This window comes from Salmo salar, chromosome 17 (assembly GCF_965601325.2).
Source record: "Salmo salar chromosome 17, fSalSal1, whole genome shotgun sequence".
Taxonomy (NCBI): domain Eukaryota; kingdom Metazoa; phylum Chordata; class Actinopteri; order Salmoniformes; family Salmonidae; genus Salmo; species Salmo salar.
Genome location: NC_138307.1, coordinates 68244494 through 68268851, shown reverse-complemented (window position 1 = coordinate 68268851; position 24358 = coordinate 68244494). Strand labels below are relative to the sequence as shown.

Here is a 24358-nt window from a genome sequence, read left to right as displayed (position 1 = left end):
ATATCAGTTACATGGAATTACCCATATCCCGCAATGACAAGGCAAATCAAAAGATCCTTCGCAAAATAGGTTAGTAGTTGTACACGCCCTTCTTCCATAGCCTTGCCTTGAGTTGGACAGCAGGCCCAATCACAATTATCCTCGTACGAACCATCTTGATCTTGCGAGTTTACATTCTGTTTTGCTATCCCTGTAGTAAGCTCACGAGATCAAGATGGTTTGTACAAGGCTATACTACAATAGGCTTTCTGAGGCACAATGGGTTAACGGGACCCATCTGCATTTCATCAATCAATTAAATGTGCTGGTTAACTAATGACCATTAGCTACAATAACAGATGTTGCCCATCTGTAAGTGAAGGGGACAATAGCCCCATTGAATTAAAAGACAATTGAATCATTTGAGAACAAAGATGATTGAAAACAAAACACAAGAGTGGTAGTGATTCAAAATTATTACCTTCTTTATTGGATACCAGTGTTTACCTCTTATTTGGATGCAATGATTTTCTTGGCATAGTCCAGGTGGCACATAAAACACATTTCAGTCCTTAATTTTGACTTCCTGTATTCGAACATGCTCAGGCAGGGTACTCTCGCCAAAAACAGCATTGAGCTGACGTAAGGTGATTGACACAAGGGTTGAATATACATTAACAGCTTAATAATGTAAAAACCTCACTGCTTTTTTTCCTTTCCAAAGTATTTTTCAAAAACAAATTCAAGGCAAGGCAAAACAAAGAAAACACATTTATATATTTTGTCCAAATGAACCTGGTAATGGCATACACTAAAAACACATCTAAATATACGTAGGAAAGATTCAGAAGTACCACTGTGCAGAAGTCCTCGTTAACTAGATGTCATCTTATTCATGACACAGTAAGTAGGATTCGCTCACACACACTGTGTAGCTGAGAACGTCACATTGTGTTTGCATTACGTCACAATTCAACCCCAGAGTAGGCTAATATAGACTGGGTACCAGTATTTTTAGCTAACATTCCACTCCTTGCCACTTCTGTCATTTGGAAAATGACTGGTACCCATACTAAGGCTAAAAGGGATTGCCAGCAAAACCGATATTGAGGTACAATTTGCGCTATTTCTTTTTGGGCATAATCAACCCAATATGGCGCTTCACAAAATAATGGACAGAATGAGTTTGAAAGTCAAAACCCCAAAACACATACAGAGTCACAGTCATGCTTACTGCAAATGACACAGTAAAATATTTCTCATTCACAATACTGGGCAGAGGAACCAGACGGTGAGATAACACTTTATTTGGATAACATGTCAACTAACTATCTACTAAGCCTTATCCTAGCCCTAACCTTTACCCTAACCTTAGCAATCTGTTGCTTCTCAACAGATAGTTTGTTGATAGTAAGACCATCTACAGATGGACTATCCAGACTATCCAAATAAAGTGGGCCCGAAGGTGCAAATACGTGGCATCAATTTAATCGCATTGGTTTTTAAAAATGATCAACAGTTCAATTCCTGGTTGGAAGAGAGCACAAGTTTGCATCAGGACTGGCAATGAAGAGACTTTAAACAGGTTTGGTTTATCATTAACTGACTTGGTCCAACAACAACCAGCTCAATCTAAGACTCTGGACTTGTTTCCTTAGTCACATGGTTTTCATATAGAGGTCAAAGGGGTCAATATTCCCGATGTAGTGCACCCTATAGGTGATGGTCATAAGTAATACACTACATAGGGATTAGGGTGCCATTTCAGATGCACCCTTGAAATACTTCAAACATTCAAATGGCTCAAATAATTCATGCTACTGTATTACCACCTCCCTCCATCCTCCTCTCTACTGTAGTACTATATTATTCTATGATATCGCAGTGTCCCATTGCGATTGTGGAAATCAGTTTCAAAAGGGGGACAAGGGAAAATGTCATTCTAAAGATAGCATACAGTAATGTCTAGCATTTCCATTTGCCTTGGTGAATTCTGAAGGCACAAAAATATTTTATTATACAGTAGATATGAGGAATATAATTCACATGATTTGTTCTGTGCCTGTAGGTTAGCCCAAACGTTGTTTAAATGTTGTTTCAGTGTTGGTGCTAGACTCCATGCATGATCCATGCGCACTTAGATTGGCCCATGACATGATATGGTACTGGTCACATTTGCACAACCAAAATATAAATGACAGTAACAACATTTAAACGTATCATTCCAAAATTCATGACAGGAGTTCATGTAAAACCAAAAGGGCTGGCTCTTACACTGTCTCAACTGTTGGGTGATGATGACAGAAGGACAGAAGAACTAGCACCTACTACACATCATATGTTCATTCCCTTGTATGTGTACACGGATCAGGGTTGGAGTCAATTCCATTTCAATTGGAATATCAGTTTACTTCCTGAATTGACTGAGTTGAAATGGAATTGATCCCAACCCTGTTATGAATGACAGAAAAAAAACACCTAGAAATAAATGCAGGACAGCAAAGTTCAGGTCACTGCCCAGACATTCAGACGCACACTGATGATGGCGATGACCATGGTGATGAAGAAGAGTATGAATGTTCAAGTTCAATGTGAGCAGGTGTCCCGCACCTGAACAGAAACATGCAGTGTTGTCATCACTCAGTCAAGACACTTTTTAACAGCCCCTACAGAATGAAAGCTATGGTAGCTCCCAGTCTCTTGTCAATGGAGTGTGTTTGTAAGTGGACCATACCAATAAGCACTCGTAGCGTGAACGGGGGGTGAACCTTCAAGGCCACAACCTCTTGATGAAGATACACAGATGAGGTCATGATTTGTAAAGCTCACATCTTTTTCTCTGCAGTGGAGTTTTGTGAAAAGATTTAAATACATACTCAGCTCTCAATCGTAACATAACTAAATCAACGTAGAACATCAACCTATATAAAATGAAAAACATGTATCATTAAAGTCATGATTAACAAATATAAATTAACATACGGATATATCAAACACTGCAATGTTCTTGGATTCCCTTTTGGCTGTAAAATGGAACATTCTAGGAGCTCGATATCGTGCTTCACTCTCCTTTTCTATTGGATCCTACTTTGAACCTCAATGCTGATTGGTTGCTTAAGATGTCCATCAAGGGTTTTTGTTCAAGACAAAAAAATAACAAACTCCTTCGAACGAGCAAGGTACCAAGACATCTTTCATTCTCCCTTTTAGTCCGCTCTCATACAAGCCTAGTACCAGGACATCTTGGTTCCTCCTTTCCTTTTTCCGTCCGTGTTTCAAGTCTTTCAGTCTGTTCTCTTAAGACTTGTATGAAAACCTCTTGGTTAGGATTGTTCCTTCTGTCTCTGTTTAACAAAGACACAGTGGGGGCATTGGGCCCAGCTCCTCCCTATGTCACATTGAGTAGTCAACATATAAAGAATCCTCCAGCCCCAGCTGAGAGTTAGCAGACCTCCTCTCTGCACACACGCACGCACACACACGCACACAAACACACACGCACGCACACAAACACACACATAGTTAGAGTGGATGGAGGACAGGATAGAGAGAGAGGGTGTGTGGGGGCTTTCTCGGCTGGGTGGGTAACCATGGGTTACATTCTCATGCTAATGGTGGAGAAAGAGGTGAAGGTTTGCGGGTGGTTTGCTGGGGACGATCGCAGGGGGCTGGTGGGTTGTAAGCGAAAGGAAGGGAAGGTTTATTAGGGGAGGGTCCCTTGGTTCCTTGAGTGTTATATAGCCCCTTCCCGAGGTGGGCAGTGTCCCACCCTCATACGCAGTGTGCCGCTCTTATGCAACTGCCAGAGCTGGACAAACTCCTCAGGCATGGCGTGGAACCCGCTGAACGGCAGCACGTTATCGTAGTAGTGGTGGCTGACGGGCTGCTCGTCGAGCCCAACGCTGAACGGCCAGAAGCCGTAGGCCGTCACCTCCTCACACAGCCCCAGCGCCAGGCTGACCAGGAAGAGGCCTGTGGACAGGCGCTTGGCATGCACTCCGCGACCCTTCCAGAACTTTCCCACGGTCCTGAGAAACTCGGGGTTGGCAAACAGCATGGTGAGGTTGGACGAGGTGTCGGTAAGGGCGTAGTGTGCCCGCAGGGAGGGGTCGGTGCCCGGCTTCATGGAGAAGGCTGGCATGTAAATGTAGCTGGAGCCGTAGGCCTTCATGCTCTCCACAAAGCTTTTCCGCGACCAAAGAAGGTTCTGGAACCTGAGTAGGGAGAGAGAGAGAGAGAGAGAGAGATGAGAATGTGTGAGTACCATAGAAATAGAACCTATCGAATGGACAGCCCCAGTCAACTTTCCATGACGGTGGACCGGAGGTCATAATGGTGTACCCATGAGTGTACAGCTGTCACGTCCTGGCCAGTATAAGGTTAATTGTTTTGTAGTTTGGTCAGGACGTGGCAGAGGGTATTTGTTTTATGTTGTTCGGGGTGGTGTGTTTGTGTAAAGGGTGTTTGATTTAGTATTTCCGGGTTTTTGGTTGATGGTCTATGTGTTTGTATTCTATGGTTAGTCTGGTGTGTGTGTTTCTATGTTTGGTTAATTGGGGTTGGGACTCTCAGTTGAAGGCAGGTGTTGTCTATCTGCCTTTGATTGAGAGTCCCATATATTAGGGTGTGTTTGTGTGTGTGATTTGTGGGTGATTGTTCTGTGTTGAGCCTATGCTTTGCAGACTGTTTGTTAGTTGTTCGTTTTTCGGTTTTGTTATTTTGTATGTTCATTTTTGAAGATAATTAAAAATCAAGATGAGCATTCACGTACCTGCTGCGTTTTGGTCCTCATTCACCGACGACAACCGTGACAACAGCTAAAGCTACAATATGTATGTTTTTGGTAGACCTGATCAAATTCACATAGAAATGTGTTATAGATCTGTAATTCTCATTGAAAGCAAGTCTAAGAAGCGGTACATCAGCTCTATGTGTCCAATTTCTATGCTTTCCTTTCTTAAGTTTAGTTTTTGCGTCATTTTCTTTTCGTTTAGTGCACCAGCTTCAAACAGCTGAAAAAACAATATTTTTGGTAATTTAAATTATATTTATTTCACATTGGTTTAGATGGTACAATGATTCTCTACACAATGCCTTGTTTTGTCACAAACCGAAATTAGGCTAAATATTTGAATTTTTGCCACCAGGAAATGGTGGAGCGATATCTGCATTGCTATGGTCAGAGGGGGCTTTCCCTGTTGTAGTCATTATATTTCTATGGTGACTACCACTTGCTGTTTATCCATGCTAATGTTGCCTTCGGAAATCTAAACTCTATGCCAGTAGAGCCACGTGGATGTACACACACACACACACACACACACACACACACACACACACACACACACACACACACACACACACACACACACACACACACACACACACACACACAGACACAGAGGGTGATTCTTTTGGTAAATCTATTTGATCTGGTCATGCATTCCAGGCTAAATCTACTGTGGATGTGGTGTGAAATGGGTTCTGGAAATATCTATAGAGTCCAGATAGAACTGGCGTCCTCATTCCATGGGTATTTATGGACTATGGTATTATGGATATGTGCTCTCAGGATATGTCATACTGTATGTGTTGTACATAATCTAGATGGTTTATAGGTGTGGGTGTAGTTGCTTGTGGAGGTGGGGATTCAATTGTACTGCATTGCATTTCGAATCAACCCAAATGTAAACAATATACAGTACAGCCTACCTGCCCTCACCGTGATTGAGCTTCAAAATATCAACAAAATGTCTTGAGGACAGGAGTGAGGTTGTGCCAACATCCAATGATAATGTCACGAGACGTCAATCTTTAAATGCACAGAGATGAGATGATGGGAAGCAGCAGGGGGGGTGTTGGCAACAACGTGGTTCAGAAATAGACAGAAGAAACGCATTGCTGAAAACAGAAATGAATTTCAGCCTCAACTGTGTCAGTATGGGGTCTTCTTCCTGTTTTGCCTGTATACACTACATATGCAGCACAGAGTAGCATTCTAAACAGACACAAAGAGGCTCTGTTCAAACACACACACACAAACTTGTTCTTCTCTCCTTTTGGGGACCTAAAATGTATGTCCTTGTGTATGTCCAGATGTACTATCCTTGTGGGGACCATTTGGGGATTTCAGGTCCCCACAATGATAAAAGAACAAGATCACACACACACGTTTTGTCTCCGGATCACGGCTCCTCTATAAAAACACCAGTCTGGAGGAGGGAAGCTGCTGCTAGGACAAGACAACAGACAAAGCTCTTAGAACTTAACATCTGGAACTGACAGTACACATCATGAGAGGGAGAAAGAAAGGGAGAGAACACAGAGAGGGAGAGAAGACAGAGGCCTTGGTAGGAGAGAAAGCAGTAGAAAAAGAGAGAGGGAGAGAGAGAGAACTGGAGAGGAGAGATAGCAGGAGAAAATAAGAGAGTGAGAGAGAGATAGGGCGGGGAGAGAGTGGGAAACAGAGTAGTAGAGAGAAAGGATGGAGAGAAAGAGGGAGAGGACTGAAAAGGAGAGGACTTGGATGCTGTCCCACACACCCATACATTTCACAGTTAACAGCCGTTTTGAAAGGAAAGGAGTGTACCTCTTCTCAATGATGCTGGGGTTGGCTGTCACCAGGTTAGTTCTGGTCCCCACATCCTCAACATACTCCCTAGACAGTGGTGGAAGGTTGCACCTAGATACGAAAAACACAAGTACACATGTGCATTAATATACTGATAGTGATTTACAGTGACCATAAATCATTCACTATTTGACAACTTGGTCAGGATTGCAGATAGTGGTTCTTCATGTTTTGCTTTCAGAATGGAACTAGCTTTTAGCTTTTTGTCTTGCCTTTTCTTAGACATTTAATGTTAACACATTTTGACACTAAAGTTATAACAAAATTCTAACTTAGAAAATAGTTTTTCGTTTTTTTATCTGCTTTGAATGAACACAATATTTCTCTAGTGAAAACATCCAGTCAGGCAGCCAGTGAGCCTATAGGCTTTTGATGGAGTTGGAGCTCCAAATTAATTATATTATTTTAGTCTTGCCTTCCCCAGGTTCAAGTCTGGTTTAAGCCTGGTTTAAGCCAGCCAGGCATGCCTGAGATGGGTGGGACAACAGTGATCCAAGCTAGAACTAGTCTAGTCAACTAAATCAAACACTCTGTTGTTTGTCCTCAAGGCTACAGAGCCAAAATGATTCACTACTTGACTTCATCTGCCCCCTTCAAAACCCAGACACTTCTTATGACACTTCTCTCCTCTCTTACCACTCTCTCTCTCTCTCTCTCTCTCTCTCTCTCTCTCTAGCAGATATGACAACACCTGTTCTCATTTAGTCTGATGGCTGATGTTCTTTGGCTGCTCTTTCTGGCCCCGGCGAGCGCGGGACGGCCAAATCATATTTGGACGGGCACTGGAGCGGACAGCCCCTCTCTTACCGCATGACAAAGTCAGCCTGGTCAATGTCCTTCCCACAGCCGCTGTGCTTCAGGACCCCTCCATTGCCCACCACCGAACACTTTTTGAGGGGATGCTGAAGAGGTGTCTCCTGGTAAACGAGAGGGAAGTGAGTGTCATGAAGTGAGTAAACATACACGCGTACACACGCACACACACACACACACACACACACACACACACACACACACACACACACACACACACACACACACACACACCACACACACACACACACACACACACACACACACACACACACACACACACACACACACACATCCTGAAGTGGACTGGCCTGAAACTTTTGTGAACAGTCAAAGACAATGGTAAAGACAAGTCAAATGAGGTGAGAGGGATAGATAGGGCTGTTGCGGCGACCATATTACCACCACGCCGGCAGTCACGAGTCATTAAGGCAGTCAAATTCCACGTGACTGTTTAGTCATGGTAATTGGGCTTCTCCAAGCTCTGATGCTGCTGATGGTCATTAGCAGCATACCAAACTTGCTAACTGCCTGGTACTCAGCACTCTATTGTCCCTCTAATCACTCTGACATCAAATGTAATCAAAAATCGAATCAAACACTTCATGAGAGTCCGTCATTGTAAATAAGAATTTGTTCTTAACTGACGTGCCTAGTTAAATAAAGGTTAAATAAAAAGTCCATGAGCTCATGTTGCACAACATTTACATTTACATTTACATTTAAGTCATTTAGCAGACGCTCTTATCCAGAGCGACTTACAAATTGGTGCATTCACCTTATAATATCCAGTGGAACAACCACTTACAATAGTGCATCTAAATCTTTTAAGGGGGGGGGGGGTGAGAAAACAGAGTGATGGCCTCTATTAAAAAGAGGAGGATCCCATCCACTTTCTATAGGCTAGGTCTACTATATTTATTTCTCAACTTTCCTAATATTAAGCACATTGCTTCTCTTTACAACAGGAAGCCTCCCGAGTGGCGCAGAGGTCTAAGGCACTGGTGCTTGAGGCATCACTACAGACCCGTGATCGATCCCGGGCTGTGTCACAGCCAGCCCAGCATCGTTAGGGGAGGGTTTGGCCGGCCGGGATGTACTTGTTCCATCGCGCTCTAGCAACTCCTTGTGGCGGGCAGGGCGCATGCACGTTGACTTCGGTCGCCAGTTGGACGGTGTTTCCTCTGACACATTGGTGCGGCTGGCTTCTGGGTTAAGTGAGCAGTGTGTCAAGAAGCAGTGCAGCTTGGCAGGGTCATGTTTCGGAGCACGCATGGCTCTCGACCTTCGCCTCTTCCAAGTCCATACGGGAGTTGCAGCAATGGGACATCGCGAAAAAGGGGTTAAAAAGTACCCCAAAAAATGGTATAGCCTACCTGGCTGGCAGGAGTATAGCCTACTGAAACAGAAGTATAGCCTACTGAAACAGGAGTATAGCCTACCTGGCTGGCATGAAAATGACCATGGGAAAAGTGTCCTCCATTTGCTATTTAAGTGCATAGATGACATGTATTTTTCCCCTGCCCCTGTTTGGAGACAGGTGCATGATAATGGTCCATTCTAAATCAAAACAAATTTCACACATATATTTAGTATATGTAAAGACAAGATTAAATCAGGAATAGTCTGATGGGTGACAATATTAGCCTATCACTTGTGAATTATATATAATCACTTGTAAATGATGCCCAGCATAAGAAACAAACTTTTTGTAAAAACAAGTGATCATAGTCGCACACCTCATGTAGCCTAGCACTTAGGCCTATATGTTTGTATCACAACTAAAGTGGCCAAATAACTTCGTAAAATTAAGCACATTAATCCGCTTTACAAGGGGTGTAGAGCCTAACTGGCATACATAAGCAGCGGTTTCAAGTTTGGGGAAGATAATTTTCACCATAAAAATACACCTTTATAATAAAAGAATGACATGCATAATTGCATTTGCGGGCACTTTTGATAATGGTGTTTTCCGCTAATGGAACTTTCATGCTAACAGCCTACTGCCATGTGCGAATTGCTGCGCTTTTTATGTGAAGAAATAGCCTAATAGTTTATCAACATTTAAAGCTAAACGTTCTGATCTGTTGCGTCAACCACATTGCGTAAAAAAGTTTTTTTGATGCTAGTGGTTGTATTAATTTGGGATCTATAGCATCTCACAACTGTCCCAGACTATGTTTGGAATATTTATTTATCGCACAGAATAGGTCAACTTTTGTACTATGAGGGATAGTAGATTGACATAGGCAAATGCTTTTGCTGTTCGTTAGGCCTACTCATCTTGTTGGCAGACGAAAAGTAAATGTGAACAGTTCTTCCAATATCTTCAATATGCACCTCGGAAATGGATAAGGACTCGGGCAATTGCGTCCCAGATGTTTCTGTCTTCACTTGTAACCTGTGAGAAACACCCGATCACGTGATGGAGAGCAACGTGAGTTAGAGGTGCTTTGGAGCACGCAGCACTCAGGGAGAAGGGCACAACGCAGAACTCAGGGAGAAGGGCACAACGCAGCACTCAGGGAGAAGGGCACAACGCGGCACTCCGTGCCAAGAGCACAACAGCCACTGGCCGCAAAAGGCATGGACTTTTTTAGGGTGCATTCTGACCACACAAAGGGGATGCCGCTGTGAAATTTGAGGCATTATTAAGTGCTTGTCAAATTGTGGATGAGAGACTGATAAAGTGTGTACAGCCTGAGCAAAAAAACATGCCTTTCAAGTAGCATCATGCAGCCTTACAATGTATTAAAAATTCAAAATCAAAACATATAGCCCAACGTTCGTAGAACAAGTTACATTAATAACTCTAAATTAAGCATATAGGAGTACCTATTTCTATGTTAACCGCTCAACACAGAATAGTGCACACTCAAATCGTTGGGAGAAAATATCCTTTCTACTTTAATCAGCTTTGTTCAATTGTATTCTTCATACTATAAATAATATAAAATAATGCCACGGAATTTTAAGCAAATCTTGTCTGCTAAATTAACTAGTGTAGCCCACAGCCATTTGGCATAGCCAGATCAAGACCTAACATAAGGACAACTCAGAGTATGCTATTCTGTTCTTCTGAAATAGTCTACATTTTCTTCATTTAATGCTTCTTGAGACCTGTCTAAATTAAATAATGGATTTATTGTGAATGAAAAAGTCAAGGGGTCTGAATACTTTCCGAATGTACTGTAAATGTTGACTACTTTCCTAAAAAAGTATAAAGCAATAAATGTCTGCTCACAGTTTGCTACAGACGGACAGCAAACATTAAGTGGACAGAGGACATTCACTTATTTTCCATTGCTATAATATTTTGACCAGCTCTTACGTTAAGTTAAATTTGGATGCATGTAAAGTAAATAAACAAATGCACTTTATACATTTGTGGAACATTCTTATCAGAATTTAGAACGTACTAGGAATGTGAACTAAAAGTCCTGGAAAAGTTCCCAGACGGCTAGCTGGGTACTCTCTTTTCAACCTCCATTACAGGCCGACCAGTGTTGGCCAGTGAATGGAGTGTCTGTGGGCGCCTCTTGAGGCAAATCCTTTCTATTCGTTTGGCCTGTTGCTGTGAGTCTGCGCCCTGCTTGAGCCGGTGCCAGTGATGAACGGAGAGTCCTGAGAGAAACAAATGCTCTCATTATTCCCTTTGGAGTGGAGGACTAGACCCCCTCATCCTCCTACTCCTCTATTCACCCCCCCACCTCTGTGTTCCCCCCAGGGTGTCTGGTGAACCATGAAAGGGGCTGAGCCAGCTAAAAGGAGAACAATGGCCAGCTCACAGTTCTGGGAACATATCCCTCCATATCATTGTAACACATGTGATCCAAACATTAGTTATCTATATATCTCACTGAGAGAAGTATTATGAGATGAGAGTAGGGCTAGCACAAGCCAAAACACAGGCCAAAACACGGACCAAAGCACGGGCCAAAACACGGGCCAAAACACAGGCCAAAACACAGGCCTAAACACAGACCAACACACGGGCAAAAACACGGACCAACGCACGGGCCAAAACACAGGCCTAAACACGGACCAACTCACGGACCAACACACGGACCAAAGCACGGGCCAAAACACGGACCAACGCACGGGCCAAAACACGGACCAACACACGGACCAACTCACGGACCAAAGCACGGGCCAAAACACAGGCCTAAACACGGACCAACGCACGGACCAACGCACGGACCATCTCACGGACCAAAGCACGGGCCAAAACACAGGCCTAAACACGGACCAACACACGGACCAACTCACGGGCCAAAGCACGGGCCAAAACACAGGCCTAAACACGGACCAACGCACGGACCAACACACGGACCAACACACGGACCATCACACGGACCATCTCACGGACCAACGCACGGACCATCGCACGGACCAACGCACGGACCAACACACGGACCAACACACGGACCAACTCACGGACCATCTCACGGACCAACGCACGGACCAACGCACGGACCAACACACGGACCAACACACGGACCAACACACGGACCATCTCACGGACCAACGCACGGACCATCGCACGGACCAACGCACGGACCAACACACGGACCAACACACGGACCAACACACGGACCAACACCCAGACCAACGCACGGACCAACGCACGGACCAACTCACGGACCAACGCACGGACCAACGCACGGGCCAACACACGGACCATCTCACGGACCAACACACGGGCCAACACACGGACCATCTCACGGACCAACACACGGGCCAACACACGGAACATCTCACGGACCAACACACGGGCCATCTCACGGGCCAACACACGGACCAACACACGGACCAACTCACTGACCAACACACGGACCATCTCACGGGCCAACTCACGGACCATCTCACGGACCAACTCACGGACCAACACACGGACCATCTCACGGACCAACACACGGACCAACGCACGGGCCAACACACGGACCATCTCACGGACCAACACACGGGCCAACACACGGACCATCTCACGGACCAACACACGGGCCAACACACGGAACATCTCACGGACCAACACACGGGCCATCTCACGGGCCAACACACGGACCAACACACGGACCAACTCACTGACCAACTCACGGGCCATCTCACGGACCATCTCACGGGCCAACACACGGACCATCTCACGGACCAACTCACGGACCAACACACGGACCATCTCACGGACCAACGCACGGACCAACGCACGGACCAACGCACGGACCAACGCACGGACCAACACACGGACCATCTCACGGACCAACACACGGACCATCTCACGGACCAACGCACGGACCAACGCACGGACCAACTCACGGACCAACACACGGACCATCTCACGGACCAACACACGGACCAACACACGGACCATCTCACGGACCAACACACGGACCATCTCACGGACCAACTCACGGACCAACACACGGACCATCTCACGGACCAACTCACGGACCATCTCACGGACCAACACACGGACCAACACACGGACCAACTCACGGACCAACTCACGGACCAACTCACGGACCAACTCACGGACCAACACACGGGCCATCTCACGGGCCAACACACGGACCAACACACGGACCAACTCACGGACCAACACACGGACCATGTCACGGGCCAACACACGGGCCAACTCACGGACCATCTCACGGGCCAACACACGGACCATCTCACGGGCTAACACACGGACCATCTCACGGGCCAAAACATAGATCAACACACAGACATACACACAGACATACACACAGACATACACAGACCAAAACGTTTTTTTTAAACCAGGCTATACTTAAAAAAACAAAAACATTTTTAACCAGACAAATGAGAGGAGGAGAAAGAGGATGAGAGATGATGAGCACTACTGACAAGGGCAGAAGCAATCACAGCCTAAAAGCCCTTTCTATGTGATCAAAGCTAACAAAGCTTCTCCATTAATCAGCCAACTCCTAAATGACACATTCCTCCAATGGACGGCGATGCCAACCGATGCCAACGCTTCACTGCGTGGTCAGAAGGGCTCTGTTTTGCTGTGCCCATGAGCTTGGTGGCACTGCCAGTTCTGGTCAGGCATGGCTCGCTCTCTATGCTCAGACCTGCAATTAGTGCTCTGACTGATAACTCTGCTCTGATAACATTCATGCACAGGGAAAAAGTAGGCAAATAGTGTATGAATACTTGAGTGTGTGTGTGTGTGTGTGTGTGTGAGTGAGTTGGTTGGCAGAGTGTTTGCAACGCCAGGGTTGTGGGGTCGATTCCCACGGGGGGCCAGTACATAAAAAAATTAATATAAAAAAAATGCATGAAATAAAATGTATGAAATGTATGAATTGTATGCATTCACTACTGTAAGTCGCTCTGGATAAGAGTGTCTGCTAAATAACTCAAATGTAAATGTAAAAATGTGAGTATGTGAGTGTGTGCCTCTTCCCTGCTTCAGGCTCTATTTTTGTCAGGCAGTGGTTATACAGTACTGTCTAGAGCTGTCCTTGTGTATAATGTGTGTGTGGGTGAGTAGCCACTGGTGGTTAGGACGTGGGAGGATAGAGTACACAAACACACACTTGACACACACTCACTCACATGCTCTGCAAACACAGCACACAGATCTCACAGGACGCACACACGCGCGCACACAGTGACACGCACACACGCTCTCTGGATCCCTCTCTCTCCACGTGAAGTCAAGAGGATTGTTGTAACGTCCACGCCTCAGTCATAAACAGGTAGATTAGATGGTGTCAAGGCAACCTTTACTAGTAGGGAGACTGACACACACCCACACCCAATAAAAGGTGATTTACCTCAGTAACACGGCAGTGAGGCTCAGCTAGGTGCATCTCCTCTGTCTGAATAAGGACAGTGAGGTGTGAAACCAGAACTATCTCAGGGCAGCAACATCTATACCCTGAACTTTAGAATAACATACCCACTGGCCAGAAACTGGTCACATCAACGTTGTTTCCACGTCATTTCAACGACAACAAAAATGATCTGATGACGTTCAATAAACATGGGGGAAATGATTGGATTTGCAAAAAGACATCACAGTAAGGAAATGTCACCTTTTTCTTCACCCAACTTATATTTGTTTTTCAGAGAGGAGTCACAGACACAAAGATAACCCCGACCCATCCCCCCTCAGTCCCCATTTACCAGCCCACATCCTGCCTCCTCGTCCGGAAACCATGTTTCCCACTCCGCCTAGCCCCTCTCCCCACCTCCCCGACCCGAAGAAAGCATGGCTCCCACCCCTTCTCATCCCACCTAGCAACCGAGGTTGCTTACCAGTCCCCCCTCCTGCCCACCCATCCCCTGAGTCTCCCCTTACATTCCTCCCAATCCCCCACAACGACCAGAGACCCCAGCCCCCGTACCACCAACTTTTAGCCTAAATCAAATGACATGTTTGTTGATTTCACATTGAATTCACGTTAGTTTACATCTCAACCAGATGTGTATGAAAACTAGATGTTGAATGACGTTCGTGTCCAGTGGGGAGCCATGGAGAAAGAGATAAATGACTGATCACCATGACCCCAAATAGGGAATCAGCAGAGCTCAATCAGGAGTGTGTGGGGGAGATAAAGAGAGAAACATAAGGAGTGGGGGTAGTGAGAGAGAGAGAGTGAGAGAGAGAGAGAGAGAGAGAGAGAGAGAGAGAGAGGAGGAGAGAGAGTGGGGGTTGAGGAAGAGAAGGGGAGATGGAGAACATTAGGGTGTGAGAGACAAAGAGAGAGATTTTTTTTTAAAGATGGCAGATCTGAGCGAATGAGAGAGGAGTGGGAGCAAGAGAGGGATAGAGCGAGGAGAAAGAGAATGCAAGTAACTCTGACTGTAACCCTCTGACTGTATCCTTTTTAGGGTACTGAAAACAATGTAGAAGGAATTCAAAACATCTTCACAGTGTAGCCTATATGGTAACATTTGTAACACAATATGTAACCAATTAAGGAACTTTGTGTTTGATTTGATTCCCTACTTCCTCTCCTCTTCTGTTTGTGGACTTGGTGTAGCGAACCATGACCTTATGGCACAAATTACACACATACTTCACCTCCCCCATCTCCGACACACTGTCTAAACACGCCACTTTTACACTTTTATAAAAAAAAGGTGCTATCTAGAACCTAAAGGGTTATTCGTCTGTCCCCATAGGAGAAACCTTTGAAGAACCCTTTTTGGTTCCATTTGAGTAGAACCCTTTGTGTTCCAGGTAGAACTCTTTTGGGTTCCATGTAGAACCCTTTCCGCAGATGGTTCTACGTGGAACCCGAAAGGGTTCTGCCTGGAACAAAATAGGGTTCTCCTATGGGGACTTCTGAAGAACCCTTTTGGAACTCTTTTCTCTAAGAGTGTAGCATTGAGTCACATGAATGTACACTATGTATATGTGTAATGAATGAATATCCTAGGCTGTAGATTGTTGCTTTTCTGGAAATGTCTTTTTGGTTATGTAGCTAAAATACTGCCGTTTCTCTCTCTCTCCCTCTGCAGTAGAATTGTTTTCTCCCTATTCCTCCTCATCTTCTCCCACTCAGCACACACACATACAATCACACAAGACACACACCACTCACACATCCAGACACTCACCTTAACCTACACACACACACACACACACACACACACACACACACACACACACACACACACACACACACACACACACACACACACACACACACACACACACACACACACACACACACACACACACACACACACACACACACACACCTAAACCCCCCTCTACAGATACACACACACTGTCCCTACCTAGAATAACAACAACAGTTGTCTTGTCACACTAGTGTTTTCTCAGGTCTAGGTAGTAGTGGGCGAGCAGGACACACATCAACAGTCCTGGGAGCTGGGACTCACAGTAGCTTTTTCCATCTCTCCTTGAAACCATTAACACCTGCAACGTGGGGGTTCATACTGCATGTTCTGCTCTGAGTAACAAGGGATGGTCTGATGTTAGTAACCAGAGAGACAGATACAAATGAAAGAGAACGGGTCCAACATTTATTTCATTATTACTCTCAATGTTCTGCTTAGAACACACACACACACACACACACACACACACACACACACACACACACACACACACACACACACACACACACACACACACACACACACACACACACACACACACACACACACCTACCTATACAGACTAATGGATATAGCTGATGAGTGCCACAATTTGACAACCCATCTGTGTTTTTCCCCACATTTTGAGGACTGAATATCTCCGGTTATCTGATCCAATCTCCAATGAGGGTTTTCACATACTCCTTTATGTCCTCTCTGTCATGATAAAGTGGGATCCATCTCAAATCCCACAGCTTGCATTCAGGGTGTCATATTCCCATGTTCCCCGGGGCTCGTGACCTATGATAAATCATTTCCCAACAGCACAATCTGTTCCCTTCTTTAGTCTCTAGGTGGAGGACGCATCTTTAAGTTCCCTATACTCTTCTGAGTAATTTAGGGGGTATCTCAATCATCTAAAATAGATTCCTCTACCGTGTCTCCTCTCCTTCAACTAAACAGATTTTCACCTCTCGACTCTTTTCAGACCAGTGCAGACTGAAGGAGAGGAGACAAGGAGAGGAAACCACAGACTATTGACATTCCCCCTTGATTTACTGGTTTACTGTTACACTAGGTTGATGACCTTGAACAAGGCCTGCGTGTCTATGTACGCTGATGACTAAACACACGTCGGCTGTGACAGTAAAATAACTGACACCCATAGAGCTCCAGTCAGTTTTACAAAGGGTTAACTAGCGATAGGCTGGTGATCAATATCTCAACAACTAAAAGCATAGTTTTTCTGACACATCACTCGCTCAACCCTAAACCTCATCTAGATCTATTTTTGAAAAAAATGTGTCAATTGAGCAAGTTGAGGAGACTAAACTGCTGGGTGTAAGCCTCGATAGCAAGCTGTCATGGTCAAAGCATATACACTCAATGGTTGTTAAAATGAGAAGAGGTCTGTCGGTGATACGGCGTGGCACTGCTTTCTTGATATCTCAGTCGACCAGACAGGTCCTACAGGCCCTAGTTTTGTCGCATCTGGACACATTTTTATTTATTTATTTTTATTTAACCTTTATTTAACTAGGCAAGTCAAATAAGAACAAATTGTTATTTACAATGACGGCCTACCAAGAGGGAAAAGGCCTGCTGCGGTGACTACTGCCCAGTTATGTGGTCATGTGCGGCGAAGAGCGACATAAGTAAATTGCAGTTGGTTCAGAACAAAGCAGCACGTATCGCACATAGATGTACACGGAGAGTAACATGCATGTCAGTCTCTCCTGGCTCAGAGTTGAGGAGAGATTGACTACATCACTATTGGTCTTTGCGTGAGGTATTGATGTGTTGAAGGTACAGAACTGTCTGTTCCATCAGTTGGCACACAGTTCGAACACTCATCGGTACAACACAAGACATGCAATCTGAGGTCTCTTCACAAACCCCAGGTCCAGAACAGAGGCTGGGAAACATAGTATTAAATATAGACACGACTACATGAAACTCTCTGCCACCCCAGGTAACTCAAGCTAGCAATAAAACCCTATAAAAGAACACCTTACGGAACAACGAGGAGTGTGAAGAGACACAGCCATTTTTATATATTTTGTAATGTATTATGTATTGTATTTTGTAGGAACGGCTTATAGGGCACTAGCCATCTCCTGTTTCTGATGCGTGAGGCAGAGGCAGGAGATGATGTAGTTGCCACGCTCACTGTCTTCAAACTCCCTGTCATAAATGAGCCAAGGCGCAGTGTGCTTGTAATTCCACATCTTTAATGGAAGTGTAACCTTTCACAAAAACCAGGTAAACAGAAATCAAACGTGACGCAACTGTGGCGCACACAAACACTCACAGAAAATAATAATTACCCACAAACACAGGTGGGAAAACGGCTGCCTAAGTATGATCCCCAATCAGAGACAACGATAAACAGCTGCCTCTGATTGGGAACCATACTAGGCCAACAAAGAAATAGAAACATAGATATGCCCACCCAAGTCACACCCTGACCTAACCAAATAGAGAATAAAAAAGGCTCTCTAAGGTCAGGGCGTGACAGTAGTGTTATGTAGTATTATGTAGTGTTATGTAGTGTTATGTAGTATTATGTAGTATTATGTATATTATGTTATCATATTATGCATTTTATTTGCTGTGTTTTGTTTGGACCCAAGGATGAGTTATTTATTTAATGTATTTATTGTGACTTGCAGGTCTGATGTGGCCCATGAGCCAGGACTTTCAGACCACAATGTGGAGGATAGCTAGGCCATAAATAAAGGCTGAGGATAACTCCCTTCTGAAATGTATGGTGTGTGGTCATAAAGGGTTTACTTTTAATTATGATTCATTTTATTTATTAGGATCCCCAAATAAAAAGTCTAAATAAATAAACAAAATACAATAAATAATAATAATAGGGGATCCTAATATATAAATAAATAATAATTAAAAGTAAACCCTTTATGGCCACATACTATACATGTCATAAGGCCTTTAGTTATGGCCTAGTTCTCCTCAGCCTTCAGTTATGATCTAGTTCTCCTCAGCCTTAAGTTATAGCCTAGTTGTCCTCAGCCTTCAGTTATGGCCTAGTTCTCCTCAGCCTTAAGTTATAGCCTAGTTCTCCTCAGCCTTCAGTTATGATCTAGTTCTCCTCAGCCTTAAGTTATAGCCTAGTTGTCCTCAGCCTTCAGTTATGGCCTAGTTGTCCTCAGCCTTCAGTTATGGCCTAGTTGTCCTCAGCCTTCAGTTATGGCCTAGTTGTCCTCAGCCTTCAGTTATGGCCTAGTTCTCCTCAGCCTTCAGTTATGGCCTAGTTGTCCTCAGCCTTCAGTTATGGCCTAGTTGTCCTCAGCCTTCAGTTATGGCCTTGTTGTCCTCAGCCTTCAGTTATGGCCTAGTTCTCCTCAGCCTTCAGTTATAGCCTAGTTGTCCTCAGCCTTCAGTTATGGCCTAGTTGTCCTCAGCCTTCAGTTATGGCCTAGTTGTCCTCAGCCTTCAGTTATGGCCTAGTTGTCCTCAGCCTTCAGTTATGGCCTTGTTGTCCTCAGCCTTCAGTTATGGCCTTGTTGTCCTCAGCCTTCAGTTATGGCCTAGTTCTCCTCAGCCTTCAGTTATAGCCTAGTTGTCCTCAGCCTTCAGTTATGGCCTAGTTCTCCTCAGCCTTAAGTTATAGCCTAGTTCTCCTCAGCCTTCAGTTATGATCTAGTTCTCCTCAGCCTTAAGTTATAGCCTAGTTGTCCTCAGCCTTCAGTTATGGCCTAGTTGTCCTCAGCCTTCAGTTATGGCCTAGTTGTCCTCAGCCTTCAGTTATGGCCTAGTTGTCCTCAGCCTTCAGTTATGGCCTAGTTCTCCTCAGCCTTCAGTTATGGCCTAGTTGTCCTCAGCCTTCAGTTATGGCCTAGTTGTCCTCAGCCTTCAGTTATGGCCTTGTTGTCCTCAGCCTTCAGTTATGGCCTAGTTCTCCTCAGCCTTCAGTTATAGCCTAGTTGTCCTCAGCCTTCAGTTATGGCCTAGTTGTCCTCAGCCTTCAGTTATGGCCTAGTTGTCCTCAGCCTTCAGTTATGGCCTAGTTGTCCTCAGCCTTCAGTTATGGCCTAGTTGTCCTCAGCCTTCAGTTATGGCCTTGTTGTCCTCAGCCTTCAGTTATGGCCTTGTTGTCCTCAGCCTTCAGTTATGGCCTAGTTCTCCTCAGCCTTCAGTTATAGCCTAGTTGTCCTCAGCCTTCAGTTATGGCCTAGTTGTCCTCAGCCTTCAGTTATGGCCTAGTTCTCCTCAGCCTTCAGTTATGGTCTAGTTGGGTTATTGGGTAAGCATTAGAATAAGCCGCCTCAACATTTGCAGCCATAGGTGGTAATATCTCTGTAGGAGCTGATCTGTCATCAGTATTGTGAAAAAATTCTAATGTTAAGGAAAGATTTGAATGGAGATAGCTGATCCGAGAGCAGCGCTCCCTTTATTTAGATCTTATCAGTATCGATCGACACATGCTCCAACGACGCCCTTAGCGACCGTTCTCTCTGAGTGGTGTTTTAGGAAACGCATGTTACATCTTCGGCCGTTGTAGGAAAGACGCATCGTTAAAACACTCGTAAGCCATCGCTATCGGGAAGCCGGGGCCTTTTCAGTTGTGCTGAAATGTAGGTAAGGTGACAGACATTACTAACACTGATCTGAATAAAAGGCATTGAAAGTCACATGGATTTCTCAGGACTAGAAGCACTCCAAACAGGAAGATGGGAAAGTAAATGCTAGTGGTTAAAGTCTCAACACTTAGCAGATATAGGTGATCTCCTGGTTGGACACTAACTGGAACAAGCTGACTGTCATGTTGAATGTTGCATTCTAAACACCTGTGTTTAAGATGAGAACAATGCCTAATGATTTGAAACACTGACAGTTAGGTTATCAACGTGTCACATGTTTTATGGTTAGACTCATTTCTCAGTTCAAAGTGTCTGTTGCTCACTTAGTGTTTTAATGAGATGGAAATAATGTTGTTATCTTGGAGACCTGCGTAAAAGGTGATAGCGTGGGGATTTCACAGTTGAGCGTGGGTGAAAGGGAAGGTGGTGAGAAGCTGATTAAGTTGTTAAAAGAGTGTTGACCATTAGCACAGACTATGGTTGCTGTGTTTTCATTGGGGTCAGGGGGTTTGGAGTTCAATTCCACACATTCTCTACACTACCGTCAGTGACCATGCAAGTGTGGTCACAGACACAAACACATACAAACACACACACACAAATATATTGTGTTTTTAGGTGTGTTAGAGTTGGGCTGGAACAAATGCCTGTACACTGCTGGCCTCCAGGACCAGAGTAGAGGCCTACCTGCACAAAGAGAGAGTAGGTCTCATTGTTGACTGTGTGTGAGTGGTAAAACTCTCCGTCGTACCACAGGACCTTCCCCATAGGTGAATTCTGCTTGGTCACCGCAAACATTCTCCTTGGGTCACAGCACTCTGAAAGCAGCTTCCTGTAACGAGAGAGGGAGTAGGATGACGATGTAGCTCGACACTGATCTCATGTCAGTTTAGGGTGTCATCACTTATGTGTGAGTTTAGGATTTGGGGAGGGTAAGCTGATCCTAGATCTGTGGTAAATATGGGAAACCTTTACCCCTGAGCTATAAATAGACAGTCAGAATGAGAAGAGAATTTGTCATTGAGTGACACTCAGTGTATAAATTGAGACGGTCTCTTGATCTGAATTATGGTTACCAGTCCAGGACTCTGGGCCACATGTAATTTGAGCATTGTCTATTGATTAAATAAAACACTCACTGCAGAGTGGGCACTGTCAACTATAATTCAGATCATGAGACAACTCAACTGTCTCAATTGATACAGTGTCCAAGTGTCATGCATGCTCTTTTAACACAATGACACATTCATACATGCTTCATAAATCCTGCCTGCATCGACAGTAGGCCTACTGTGGGGAAGCCTGAGTAGTGTAAATGCATTTGGAATCAATTAGGAGTCGGTGCAGATATGATAAAAATATCATCTTCAGTCCAACTGTGGGCGTCAATTGGCGAATTTGAAGCGTGGAAGTGTGGAAATAGCAAATGGATAAAGGCTGGTTGTTGATGGTTACTTTGTCCTAGATTCAGCACCACCAGTACAGTTGCATTTCTGTCGTTTCCATGGACACACACAGCTTCGGCTGCGAGACAACCTTTTCAACTCCAAACGTGCTGAACCATAGAGATCCTATTAAATTATTCTAATTCCCTCTTGCACCATCATAAATCGCGTCTCTGTGCTTTTCCGTGCAGGTGCCACGGTCTGGCCATTTCCCTAATCTCCTTTCCTCAGTGCATTACCCTACTACTCCCGTCATATTCTCGTGAGAATGCGACTAGATACAACAAATGGGCCTACCATACCGTGTGCCCTGGAGATTCAGCTTGATAGTGATAGATTTTCTTTTCACCATTTGCATTCCTCTTTTTCCATTTAATAAACATTATTATTATAATTAGCCTATGTATTGTCTTGTTATGTGCGTAAATAGACTGTAGGAGATGTTATGTTACTTGGACACAATCATGTAAAAATGTTTTGCTATATTGTAGAATATTAATATTGCTATGAATTATTTATGAGGGCCAAATCGCATAGGCCTAATGTTGTGAGATGAGTGAAAACCAACCTGAACAGATCGATTTCCGTCTGGTTCCTCTGCCATACTTGTCCCTGCCGCAGCACTTCATCAACTATCTCCTTGTCGCTCCGGAGTCTGTACACTGGGAAAATGTAGAGCCAGCATAACACGAGCACACACAGAACGGCCCACACCGACAGCTTGCTCCGGTGGCATCTCACCAACATCGTTACAGCTTGTGGTTCACGAATCACAACCGGCCTACTCAAACAAATCTAGTATGGTGAAAAAAACGCAAGCTGGCCCTCTCCGTTAGCTATGTATGATAGGTTTTATGGAGATGGCATCCTTTCTCATCCAGGCTCGGAGTCTCAATGGAAATGCGCGTTTGTATTCTTCCTGCTAATGCAAGCATCGAATTCCTTAGTTTAGCTCCCAAACTGCCGGTTTTGTTATAAACGCTTGGTCATGTTTTGCAGCATGAAGGGATCCGCTATCCATGCACCATCTCGGCCGCGGTAAGCTAGCGGGCTTTGCTCTCTGCAGCGGCGGGTTGCTGGAATCCACCACACTCGTCTTGGTGCATCACTGACCCCGCAAGCATCACCTAGATGTCCGCCGCTCTCTCCCTACACAACAGCGGTCTTGTGTGAAATCCCTGCCCGGTTCCCTAGAGCCACATCGCCCTTTGTGGTCACTTATTTTGGTACATCCAACCCGAATGGACCATGCTACCCCTTTCTCATCTCCTCTCTCCTTGTCCTGCTGGATCTTCTTGGAAACCTTGCAAGTGTACTGGGCAAAATCCAGTGAATCTCTTTCTTTCTCTCCCCCTCTGTAACTACCATAGTTCTACATCCCTCCAACCTAGACTCAGGAGTAGACGTCACATAGTAAACGTAAATCCAGGACACCCCAGGAAACAGTGGGTTACATTTCTTATGGTGCCTATAGAAAGTCTACACACCCTTGACTTTTTCAAAAACAATTGTGAACCTCATCTGCACAAAACATCTTTGTTCAATTGTTCAATCAGCAATCAAACCTTATTCATGCATAAGAGAGGTCATTTCTGAGTTGCTGTTTGCAAGAATGGACCAAGGACAAGGACAAAGGAGAGGAAGTGGGGCCCATAGAGGAAGATAGTTCAGCTCTCAGGTCAAAAGGGAAAATAAAGCCTTTTGTTTCTGGATATTCATGCTCTTGAGTGACATTCTTTCTGTATGGGACCTCTTTGGTACAATAATTTTAGGAAAAAATAATACAACCCATGCTGTACTAATATGTTTACTTGCCTTTTATGGTGCATACTATAATTATAGTATCAACAAATGTGTCACACCCTGGCCAATATAAGTTGTTATTTTCTATGGTAGAGTGGTCAGGGCGGGACAAGGGGTGTTTTTGTGTTTGTTCTATGTCTTCTATTTCTATGTTGGATTTCTAGTTTGTCTATTTCTAGGTTGGGGTTTATTGGGTTGACCTTCAATTGGAGGCAGCTGTTCCTCGTTGCCTCTAATTGGAGGTCATATTTAGTAGGGGCGTTTTTTTTCCTGTGGTTTGTGGGTAGTTGTTTCCTGTTTAGTGTATGTTTCACCTGACGGGACTGTTGTCGGTCATTTTGTTGTTTTTGTTATTCGTGTTTCATTAAAGTTAATATGAGCACTTCACACGCCGTGCCTTGGTCCCCATTGTACGACCCGCGTTACAAAATGGCACAGACATATAAAAGAGGGTTGACCATGTTAGGTGTATTGATAGTTGT

The 24358-nt window shown here is 44.6% G+C and overlaps 1 protein-coding gene across 1 annotated transcript; it reads right to left on the bottom strand.

The window, feature by feature from the left end:
• Positions 1-446: 446 nt before the first annotated feature.
• LOC106609639 (alpha-N-acetylneuraminide alpha-2,8-sialyltransferase) lies at positions 447-23593 on the bottom strand. Its single transcript, XM_014208602.3, has 5 exons — positions 22642-23593; positions 21316-21460; positions 7418-7527; positions 6569-6661; positions 447-4193 (listed from the first exon to the last, which is right to left on the bottom strand). The coding sequence occupies exons 1-5, from the start codon at positions 22818-22820 to the stop codon at positions 3713-3715; spliced, it is 1008 nt and encodes a 335-aa protein (XP_014064077.1). The 5' UTR covers positions 22821-23593; the 3' UTR covers positions 447-3712.
• Positions 23594-24358: the final 765 nt, after the last annotated feature.